Below are 11,176 nucleotides of genomic sequence, written 5' to 3'. Positions count from 1 at the left end.
CAGCCCCCACACCCCTCCCGGGTCTCAGGGTGGTCCCAGCTTCTCTTTGGGTGACCAGAGGTTGGAGTCCCCATCCCCAAGGCACGTTTTTGTGATCAGGGAGGGTGCCCAAGGTGGCCCCAAGTCTGGGCAAGGCCTGGCTCCCTCGTGGTGTCTTGGCGAATGGTGGGGCACAGTGGGTGTGGGGCAAACACCAGACTGGACACAGGGGTCGCCCAGGGCCCTGGCACCACCATCCATCCCTTCCCACCAGCTGCTGCTAGCCCTCTGTGGTTGTGCATCCTACTTTCCCCCCACCCAGGGGCTGACTCTGAAACCCTTCATCCAATGGTGCTAACCCCCGGCTCTCCCCTGCCCCACCCCACCACCCAGAGAAGCACAGACCCCGCCAGGGGCAGGGGCCCACTGCACACCCTTGTCTGGGTTCTCTCGGACTGGCCTTCCTGGCTCAGCCAGTGAGGCTCAGAAGGGACACGAAAGCGATGGAAGAAAACAACAAAGGGAAGCTGTTCCTCTCACCCTCTTCCCTGATGCCAGGGGCACCAGACTGATTCTGAGGCACAAATAAAAGAGGCTTCAAACCCAAGGCTTTTCCTACCTGCCTTTACTGGGGAAGAACGCCCATCTGCGGGTTGAGGGTTCCTTCTGAACCTGCGTGGGGAGGGCTCTGAAGTAAGAGGATGTCTGGTGGGTCCTGAGCCGAGCGTTGCATTTGTCAGGGCCCCCAGGAGTCTGGTGGTGGCACTTACAGAGGCTGGGGGGTCTAGCATCCCCACCCATGCAGGAGGCACAGACTGAGCACTTGGCAAAATGTTTCATTCAGTACGTCTTGTTTTCCTCCTAGAGTCAAGGCCACAGCAGAGGGCTGGGGGCAGTGTGTGTGTGTGTGTGAGTGTGTGTGTGTGTGTGTGTGTCTGGGAGAGGGGAGGTGTGAACCTGCTTCCTCATGCCAGTTCTCTGGTTGGTTCTCCTGCGGGAGTGCCGCGAGGAAGCCGTCCTCTCCCCTGCAGATGGAGAGAAGGAAGAGAGCCCTCTGCCATAGACTGCTGGGTGTAGCCCGTGGGTCCGGCTGTACAGCCAACATTTGTGTATGTCCGTAGAACTGGGGTGACGCCCGTTCAGTTTACCACTCAGGGTGGTGGAGTCAAGTGAGCTGATTAGAGGGAGAAGCGTTGTAATTTTCCCCAGCCAGTCTGGGGAGACCCGTCGAATCGCTACCCCTTTGAGGTGAAGCCCAAGCTCCCCAACATCCCCAAGCATTGCGCTAACACTAAGCACTTTCCCTGCCCTGGGCGGGAAGGGAAACAAAGGGGACACTGCCTGCCTTGCAGCACCACTGTTGAGGCCCCCGTCACCCTGGGCCTTCCAAGGCCAGCTCCTGCTGAGTCCTGTACGAGGCACACAGCCCGGCAGGCGCCAGACGGACGCGAGTGTCCGCAGTGCTTCATTTGTCCAGGACTCCCGCGAGGGGCGGAGTTCCCTCCCCAGTCCCGGCCCAGGCCCAGAGAGGCGGGGTCCGGAGGACCCAAAGCCGGGGCGGCGCGGGAGTGCTTGCGCTCCGCCCCACTTTGCCCTCCCGGCTTGGAGCTTCCCCGGCGCACTGCGCTAGTCCGTGCCGTCCACCAGCTCGCACAGCATGTTCTCCAAAGACGTGATGCGCTGCTCCTGGGCCTGCACCTGCTCGCGCAGGGCCTTGATCTCCTCCAGCAGCGTCTCCAGGGTGTGCTGCTGTTGGACGCAGAGGACGGAAGAGGCGGCGTTGGGCGGCGGGCGGCAGGGGGATGTGAAGATTGGGCTTGGGTGGAGCAGGGCGGGACCTTACCGACAAGGGGGCGTCGCTGGCTGACTGGCTGCGGCGGGGGCCGGGGGGCGGGCGCACGTCCAGGATGTTGCGCTTGGTGACCCGCAGCTCACGGTGCTTGGGGGGCATGTAACCGTCCCTCAACGAGATGAGCACGGGTTCGGCGTCCTGGCCGGATAGCCATTCATCCGCTTCTAGGGCGGGTTCGGGGCCCGGCGTATCTGGGTAAAGGTCGTCTTGGAACAGGTCTGACTGCAGGGGTAGGGGGGACATGAGAACGAGCAGGGTGCCAGGCCTGCTCCGCTCCTTTCCGCCTCGGAGCCCTGCCCAACCCCTCTCCCGGCCACTCACCTTGCGGGGCACAGTCATGATGATGGGTTCACACTTTCTTTCGTGCAACTTGTAGAACCTATAAGGGAGCGGGGATCGGCACCCGCTCAGGCTCCCACTCCCTTAACTTTTGCCTGGGACCAAGGGGTTAGAGGCCAACACTTGCTGAGCGCCTACCATGCATTGCACTTTAAACACCCTCTGATGGGGTGTTTATCATCATTAAGAGATGAAGAAACTTAAGTTCAGAGAATGTCAAGCCTGTAGCGTTGGGGCTGGCTCTGGAAACAAGCCCGTATGACACCACCCACCCCCGAAAACCCACTATTTTCCAGAGACTACACTATTGGGGAAGCCCCCGTGTCTTCCCGGATGGGACGTGGGAAGAGGCAGGTGAGCGGGAAGGGCAAGGCTGCTGACCGTGCAATCTCGCACTTGCTGACATCCAGTCCCCGCTTGGGCATGAACCCCATGCCCCTCTGCGGCTCCTTGCTGCTGAACGTGTTCAGGTAATGCACGAAAGGTGGCTCCTCGGTAATCTCAAAGTACCGAATGCTGCTGTCGCCCTGCAAAACCAGTCGGTTCGGAGATATGCTGGGCGGGCCCCCGATATCTCGGTCCAGCCCCCTCTTCTCCCCTCCCGGCCGCGAGCACCTTGCCACACAGGTAGACGATGCTGGAGTCGGGATCGTAGAAGGGCAGTAGGACCCCGTTGCTTGTGTCCATCTCCTGCAGTGCCACTGGCTCCTCGAAGTTGTTCTGCCCGAGCACAGGAGGCGTGACCAGCCCTGTCCCGCCCGCCGTGCCACTATGGATGCCCTGAAGCTCCTTTATGCTTCGTGCCCTCCCCAAAGCCCACGCATTCCCAAGGCAACTCTGGTGAAGAGAGCTGCAGACCCCACCCCTGGACACCACTCTCGGTCCCCCGCACCTATACCCCCTGCGCCGCCGCATGCAGTCACCGCAAACCACCCCCAGGGACTCGGCATCACCAGGCGGGGGCGCCAGCGTGGGCTTCTTCAGGCGATGCAGCAAAACTGGGCAGAGGGGTGGGTGTGAGGATGGCAGGCGCTGCAAAGAGGGCAGCAGCCTCCAGCCCTGTCCAGGTGGGCATGCCCTGCGGGTGGGGGGCGCCTGGCCCCTCTCCCGTGATGCCAGTCCCCGGGGCACACACCCCAAGCGTCCAGCTGCGTTACCGGGTCCCACAGGCCCAGCTCTCGCTGGCTCATGCGGGTGAAGCCCGTAGTGAAGATATGACCCTGGCGCGTGAAGATGGCCCGCATGGGCCTCATTCCCTCGTGGGCCGCAAACCTCTCCTGGGGGGAGGGGGAGACAGGGAGAGGCGTCACCCAGCTGCCTGCCCTGAGGAGCCTGGAGGGTCGGGCAACCAACTTGCTGACTTGGGTGTGGGGGGCGGAGACAAAAGGGGTCCTAAATATTCAGTTTCCTGGGGTCTCCTGGCTGGCCCCAGGCCTGGAGAGCGCGGGGCGCGTGCCTCTCTCTGCAGATTCTGAGCCCTTAAGCGCCCTCAGAGCAGGGGATGCCTGCGGGCTTCCCAGGGGAGCAGAGAGGCGCTTCCCAGACGGGAGCTCCCCGCTCCGCTTCAGCTATCTTGGGCGCGGGCCACGGTCTGGGAGAGCGCTCCCGGCTGACCCAGCGAAGGAGCGAGCGCGTGCGCCCGGCGCGGCCTGGCCTACCGGGTCCCAGAGCGCGAGTTGCCGCTCACTCATCCTGCTGAAGCCGGTGCTGAGTAGCTTCCCGTCTGCGGTGAAGACGGCCCGCAGCGGGCGGGCGCCCTTGTGAGGCCGGGCTCGCTCCTGCTCGCGGGGTTAGTGGGTTAGAGTGCCCGCCGCCCCGCCCCGCTCCGCTCCCGCCGCGCTCGCCGCGCGCACTCCGCGCAGACGTGCACCTGCCCCGCGCATCCAGCGCCCCGCCTTAGGTTGAGGCTGGTGAGGCAGGTGCCGCCGCCCTCCCAGGGCACCCAGCTGGGACAAACAACGCGCGAGGGTTGCCTCCAGTCCCCCGCCCAGCGGGTCAGCTAGGTTGGAAAGGGGCCTGCCCGCGAGCCAGTGTCAGGCTCAGGCGCCGGAAGATGGCGCTGGGTGCCGGCTGGGAGGAGAGGGGTCCGGGGGCGCAGGTTCGGTTCATGCAGGTCTGGTGGGAGGGTAGAGTTTGCAGCTTCTCCCCTCCTCAGTCACAAATCGAGCAGCCCTCCTCTGAGCTTCTGAGATGCAGGGGAGGGGAGGGAACAGGAGCGGGGCTGAGAATTGCGGGCTGGGGGCTTACTTAGGGCAGGGGCTGTGGTTGCAGACACGGCGGGGCAGGGCTGGTGTCTGGGATTGAGGTGGAGGAGGTGAGAGCTGGGATGAGGGGCTCAGGGGGTTGTGGGTACAGAGGCCTGACAGCTGCTTCCTGGGGTAGGGGTTGGGACGTGGCTAGGCTAGGCACTCACCGCCACCACCTGGCCCTTGCGGGGGTCGATGATGCGCAGGGTCTTGTCCTTGCAGGTGGTGGCTAGCAGCCTCCCGTTGCTGTTCCAGCACACGCTGTGGATGACGTCCGGGTGTATGTCGTCTAGACTCAGAAGCACCTCCCCAGTGCCCACGTTCCAGATGATGATCACATTGTCACCACCTGCGCGGAATGGCCAGGCACCGTCACCTGGCCCTGCCTTTGCCACTCCCCACACCCCCCAATCTATGGTAGGGACCCCTCCCTAGGCCCCCAGACCTGCACTGAGCAGGACGTTCCGGGCAGTGGGGTGCCAGGAGAGGATGCCCACACGTTTGGAGTGGCCCTCGAGTGTGAGGATGGGTTCTGTAATGTTGCGCATAGGGGTATAGTCTGGAATCTGCCACACCTAGACAGAAGGAAAAGGCATAGGGTAGGTGGGATGAGGAGCCCACTTTGTCACTCTGCTCTTCCCTTACTTCCCCCACCCCCCTTCCCCAGGGTCAAGTGCAGGACAAGATGTGATGGTGCCCACATGGGGCAGAAGCAGCTGGGAGCCAGGAGGTGGCACTGTCAGCTTTCCAGAGACCTCCCTACTCACACGAGCAGGGAGACTTCAGAGCACTGCCCCCCTGCTCTTCAGGCCCCAAGGTAGCCATGGCTAAAATTAGTCCTAAGCAGTTCATCCTGGGAGGGGGTGGGCATGTAGCTAAAAATAGCCTGGGAGCTGGACAGGGCAGGGCCCTGGAACTCAGCACCTCCCTCACCACCTTCCACAGCACAGGTGAGGCAGCCCTCCCTGCTTCCCCTGCCCAACAGCCCAGCAGCATCCACCTGGCTCCTACCATGATGGTGGTGTCGTCTGAGGCACTGGCGATGACGTTGTCATTGTGTGGGCACCAGTCGATGTCCAGCACAGGGGCAGTGTGTCCAGTGACCAGTGGGTAGTTCTTATCCACTCGACCTGTCTGCAGGGGTCAGAGAGGGAGATGTGGGGCCACTGTCCTGTGTGTTTTCAGGGGGTGGGGAGTGGATCTGTTTACAGCTCAATTCTCTATTATCTGTTTTCTCTTTGCAGAACCCACCTCCTTTCTGCTCTTCCAACCCCATCCGGCCTACTTCCTCTACTTCACGGAAGACAGAGTTGAAGTCATTTAATATCAAGGAATCAGACACAGAGAGGTAAGATAACTTAACCAAGGACACACAGCAAGATACTGGTAGAGCCAAGACTTGACTTCTTAGTCCAGTGCTCTTCTAAAAACATCTGCTTGGAGGAGACTGTTCTTGGGCCTGTTCCCCCAACTGAAATGTCTATGGGAAGCCCCTGGTGGAATAGGTCAAGGTAAGGTAAGATGCAATGCAGTGCTTGACAGCCCTTTCCTAGCCACAGTTGGCAGATCTCCCCCTTGTCAATGGCTTTACCTTGGAACCATAAGCAGCAGGCATTCCTTGTGCCTGCCATCTCCCAACCTGAGCTGGGGCCCATCTATTTTTAATCTTTATGGTATGTTTGTGGGGGCTCTGAGGCCTTTGCAGGGGCTGGCATCAACCCAGACCAGGCGGTAGGGGAGAGGGGTGGCTGTGTGGCATTGGAATGGCACTTGTACTGGGGGAGGAGGTGGCTCCAGCTGAAATTTGAGCCCAGGGGATGATGTCCTTGGATGGTGTCTGCATTGTCCTGGAGTGAGTCACTGGCTATTGCCAGGCCTCATCCTGACCTTGCCACCTGTGGGGCCTCCCCTAACAAGGTGTAGGAGCCGGAATCCAGGTCCAGGTCATGCCTTGGAGTGGCCATCCTGTGGGTAGAGATTGCTGAGGGGCTTGAGGCTACTCACTAAAGGTGTTGGTCATTGCCTGGCCCCCATCCCTGGAGTAGAGGGGGCTCTGGCCTTATATGTCATGTCCCCCGGCCCTTTGCTCTCATTCTACCTCACTGCAAGATCCAGAATGGGGGAAGTGGCCAAGAACTCTTTGGATAGAGCCTGACCCTGTCTTCAGTGTGCTGCTCCGGGGTGTGTTTTAATCCAAGGGTCACCCTGGGCTGCGTACAAAGATCCTGACACCAAAAACATAAGGGGTGTGGCATCAGGAGAGATAGGAACAGAATCTGGCCAGGTTCTGTCTCCACTGCTTCCCAACTATCCATCACCCGCTCCTGGTCCCTGCTGGGAACAGGGTGCTGCATGGAGAAGGGATGGGCTGTGAGTAGGTGGGGGCCGATGTGGTGCTGCTGTTCTAGGAGGGGTGACAGAGCCTCCCAATTGGTCCCTGAGTGACTGGGGAACAGGGAGCAGTCAGTCCACATAGACTGCCCTCCTGACTGAGGAATGGAACTAGGTGAGAACACAGGCTGCTATCAGGAGTCCCCAGGAGTCACAGACAGTGTCCTCCACCTGCTTCCTTCCCCTCATCCCTCACCTTGGCCAGAGGCAGCACGATGAAGGCACCTCCACCTCCAGCTTCCACAATAATGGCCAGGAATTTGGGGTTGACGGCACAGAAGGAGCTGTCCCATGTGACCTTGGACACACGGATGTCCTCGTAGGCCTGGTCAGCCTTTGCCGCCTGTCCAAACACATGGCGGAACTTGCTCTGCCGAACCACGCGCCGGCTCATAGCTGGGGGCAGAGATGGAGGATCTCGGTGCCCAAATTTTGGTCCTTAGTCCCGTAGCTGTGGGAGGGAGGGAGGAAGAGTTGGGGGAGTGGCAAGTGAGAAGGGTTATCTAACCAAGAGTCAGCTATAAATTAATATAGAGTCTGGTCCTAGAAGCAGGGAGTTTTCTTCAAGGTGATGTATGGGAAAGTTCTTTGCTTAGTTCGAGGGGCTAGGATTTGGGGCCTGACTTCTCCTTAGAGAGCCAGGCTTGGGGGACAGTGGAGCCTGGCTGGGCCTGAAAGCTTCCTGGAAGTTGAAGTGGTTTTGGAAGGAGCCTCAATGCCAGGCTGCCCTCCCGCTGCCAGCCTTGGATGAGCATCTCTTCACGGAAGTGGTTTATCTCCCAGAGGCACCTCGTCCAGAATCAGAGGCTTTGGCTTAAGGCCATTTGTGGGGCTAGGACTGCAGCCCCTCAAGATCCTAAACTCAGCGTCTGTGGCATAGTTTAGGTGGATGGGGTTTTGCCTTTTTCTAAAAATTTGCCAAGGAGAAGTTCCTCCTGTTAGCTCACCTGAGTTCTTCCTGCTACTGTTTTCATCAGTTTCCTCCCATGCTGTTGGCGGGGGGGTGGGGTACGGGGGGACACAGTGTAAGGTGGATCTCTCCTCCTCCCACTTCTCTCTGCACTGGCTTCTCTAAGAGGCCCTCACCACTGTGTTCTGGCTTTTGCCGGCCATACTTCAGCCCCACTTCTCCTCTGGGTCCTCTCTCCTACTAAATTCTCTTGGGGGTGGGGTCCTCGACCCCCCTCCTCCCGGCTCAGAGCCAGATTATCAGGAGTGGAGTGGGGAGGGCGAGGTGCCTTTTCTCCCGCTTGGGGCTTGCGCTAAGCTCTTCCCCAGGGGACACACCGAGCTCTTCCAAAGCCCCAGCGACTGACTCCAGCCCCTCCCCAGCCCCGGGCATCCCTGTGCCCTTCAAGACGCTTCTGCGGCTCCCGGCCTGAGGCCCAGCCTCCCCGCACCCTTCTCCGGCCTCCTGCCCCGGCACTGCGTTCTTGCGAGACGAGGTGTCTGCGCCCTGCGGGCGGGCGGGCCGCTGTTCGGCCAAATATAGACACCAAGTCCGCCCCGCCCGGGACCGAATTTGGCGGCGGGTGGGGGGGAGGGGGAGCAGACTTCTGTCCCCTCCAGACACCCCGCCCGCTTCACTGGCTGCGGTGGCGGCGGTGGGGGGGTGGGTACCTGGTCCTGAGCCGGCCGAGGGGCGCTCACGCTGCGACTTCTCTGCGGAGGGGGTTGGGGCTGCGCTGGGGACCAAGGGAGGCGTCAGGGCACCGGAACTGCCTCTCCGGGTGTCCGCGGCGTCTGGGGCCCGGGCGTTCGGCTGCGCGCTCCGGCCGCTGCCTGCGACTCTCGGGGCCGGGCGTCGCTGCAGTCCCAGCTGCCGCTGCCATCAACCTGCGGAGGCGGGCCTAGGGCAGGGGCGGGCTCACAGAGGCCCCGCCCTCTCCAGCGGCGGGAAAGTCGAGCGCTGCAGACTCTGCGCGGCCAGTCCGCGGGCCTTCGAGAAGCGTCAGAAGTAATGTTGCGTGTGTGCGCCGGATGTGCGCGCTCCTCCGCGCTCCGCGCCTAGCGGGTGGGCTGAGGAGGCCCAGGTTCCCGGACCCAGAGCTGGGCGCTGAGAGAGGGAGCCTACGAGGGGGCGCTCTCCCCTCAGAGCCGGCTGCCGAGCAAGATCAGATGCCTTCACGCTGCATTCCTGCTGCAATCACACTCCCAATTTAGACCATACCGGCGGGCCGGGGCTGTGGGACTGCACGTCCAGACACCCCTGAGTACAGGTCCCGGAAGATGCTCTGGGGGCCCTTGGATGAGGGCCTAGGCTGGCCCAGGGCAGCTGTGAGGGTACCCGACAGGGGCCTGTGAATGTTACTGTTGTTAATAGCAATAGCGACCACTGTCACTGTACTAGGCACTTCACGCCGTTAGAGAGGATTCCACTGAACAGGGCACAAAGCAGCCTAAAAACCGGTGGTAGGGGTGTGGGAGAATAAAAAGTGAACACCAGGTTCAAGGGAAAGTGGCTGGCACGGGTCTTTTATTTTTTTTTTTAATAAATTTATTATTTATTTTATTATTATTTTTGGCTACGTTGGGTCTTCGTTGGGTGGGCTTTCTCTAGTGGACGCGAGGCATGTGGGATCTTCCCGGACCAGGAGCTCAAACCCATGTCCCCTGCATTGGCAGGTGGATTCTTAACCACTGCACCACCAGGGAAGCCCTGGCCCAGGCCTTTTAGACACTCAGCCTGACTCCTAAAGTCTTGAGGGCCTTGTTTGAATTGGTGCCCAACTGTGTTCCAGGGAAGCCCCTGCCCCCTCCCACTCCCTTCAAGACCCGCGGATCTGAGTATTGACCAGGGTTAAGGAGGAGATAAAAAGAAACCTGATCAAAATGCAGCCAGTGAAGAACAACTAGTCCCTGTAGCTGCTGTCTTTCCAGTGCTCACCCACTGCCTGGATTTCTTCCTTTGGATCATAAGGCCCTGGAGAGAAGCAGGGGACCGGTTATTACTTCTCACTCTCCAGGACACACCTGGAAATCAATGGAACACAGCCTTCCAGAGGGTAAAGATTAGCATTGGGGGTAAAGGGAGGGAAGGTGGTGGGAACCTCAAAGGCCCTCACAAGGCTTGTTTCTCAGGAAGAGTCCAAGTATTCAGTGGCTTGTGGGGATCAGAACCAGAAACTGTTACAGGTGCCCCAGAAATAATTATTGCATTGGTTGGGGGGGGGGCATGAGGGTAGATGAGGAATCTCCCTTTTACCTGAAGATTCCAGGCACATGATTAGGAGGAAAAGACCTGAGTGACTCAGTAGCTCCTTAATAACAATAGCTAGACACTGTACTAAGGGCTTTACACATATTAATTCCATTCTGAAAATAGTCTTCTGAGATGGGTACTATTATTACCTCTATTTTACAGGTGAGGAAACTGAGGCACAAAAAGGTTAAATAGCTTTTGCATCACTCAACTGGTAGGTAGTACAGCTGAGATTCTTACCCAAGAGGTCTAGTGTCTGTGTCCAGCTTTTCAGCACCATGCCTTTTTGTCTCTCCCTGAAGGCCACCTTATCTCACAAGTGCTGATATTGAGAGATACGCTTGTGGCACAGAGGAAAGGATGCCTATAACTAATTACAAAACTGGAGTTTCAGCCGTTGCTCAGTCACCCTATTTTTTCAGCTCTTTGGGCTGTAAACTGAAAAGGGCTGGGTCAGGTGCTTTTCAACTCTGCACCACTTGTTGGCAGAGAAGGGGTTTGACATGCTGTCTCCTACCCTGAAACGGCATTTTTTCTTCTCCCATCTCCTTTTCTCCTCTTTAAAGAGAGCCGGGTACTCCATTCTAGAGGTAAGGGTCTGGGACTAGGAAGCGGGAATCCTTTCTTTCCCTCCCTCACTCCCTCCCTCCGTTCCTTCCTCCCTCCCTCCCTCCCTTCCGTCCATGTTTGGCTGTGTTGGGTCTTTGTTGCTGCATGTGTGTGGTGCGTGGGCTTCTCATTGCGGTGGCTTCTCTTGTTGCAGAGCACGGGCTCTAGGCATGCGGGCTTCAATAGTTGTGGCTCGCGGGCTCTAGAGTGCAGGCTCAGTAGTTGTGGCGCATGGGCTTAGTTGTTCCGCGGTATGTGGGATCTCCCCGGACCAGGGCTCGAACCCGTGTCCCCTGCATTGGCAGGTGGTTTCTTAACCACTGCGCCACCAGGGAAGCCCAGAAGCAGAAATCCTTCAATCCATTCTGCCTTCAGTTCCATCACCTGGGTGTGTGTGAGGGGTTGCTCTCCAGGTACAAGAGCAGGAACTTACAGGTGTTGTTTAGAGCTGGCATGGCTCAGCCCTGCCCTCTAGGCTTCTTCTGGCTGCCAAGGCCTGGCAGAGCTGGGGGTAGGTGGAGCCAAGGCACAAAGAACCAATCAGTGGAAGAAGCTACT

The 11,176-nt window shown here is 59.4% G+C and overlaps 1 protein-coding gene across 2 annotated transcripts; it reads right to left on the bottom strand.

The window, feature by feature from the left end:
• Positions 1-587: 587 nt before the first annotated feature.
• On the bottom strand, positions 588-8,662 carry CORO6 (coronin 6). 2 transcript variants are annotated; one of them, XM_007183853.2, is made up of 11 exons: positions 8,428-8,662; positions 7,004-7,258; positions 5,428-5,550; positions 4,862-4,991; positions 4,584-4,765; positions 3,328-3,447; positions 2,786-2,890; positions 2,552-2,697; positions 2,153-2,210; positions 1,823-2,053; positions 588-1,728 (listed from the first exon to the last, which is right to left on the bottom strand). In XM_007183853.2, exons 2-11 carry the CDS (start codon positions 7,199-7,201, stop codon positions 1,606-1,608), a joined length of 1,416 nt encoding a protein of 471 aa, XP_007183915.1. In that variant the 5' UTR covers positions 7,202-7,258; positions 8,428-8,662; the 3' UTR covers positions 588-1,605. The 2 variants fall into 2 exon arrangements, with proteins under 2 accessions (XP_007183915.1, XP_057392257.1); XM_057536274.1 differs by lacking the exons at positions 4,584-4,765; positions 4,862-4,991; positions 5,428-5,550; positions 7,004-7,258; positions 8,428-8,662 and adding an exon at positions 3,829-4,308.
• Positions 8,663-11,176: the final 2,514 nt, after the last annotated feature.

The sequence above is a fragment of the Balaenoptera acutorostrata genome, chromosome 20 (assembly GCF_949987535.1).
Source record: "Balaenoptera acutorostrata chromosome 20, mBalAcu1.1, whole genome shotgun sequence".
Lineage (NCBI taxonomy): Eukaryota > Metazoa > Chordata > Mammalia > Artiodactyla > Balaenopteridae > Balaenoptera > Balaenoptera acutorostrata.
This window is presented reverse-complemented; position numbering and strand designations above follow the sequence as displayed.

Coding starts and splice junctions, on each gene's coding strand:
- CORO6 (XM_007183853.2), bottom strand. CDS start 7,201: ATGAGCCGGCGCGTGGTTCGGCAGAGCAAGTTCCGCCATGTGTTTGGA. Junction 4,766..4,861: donor GAACGTCCTGCTCAGTGCAG/GTCTGGGGGCCT, acceptor CATTCCGCGCAG/GTGGTGACAATGTGATCATC. Junction 2,211..2,551: donor AGCAAGTGCGAGATTGCACG/GTCAGCAGCCTT, acceptor GCTCCCTTATAG/GTTCTACAAGTTGCACGAAA.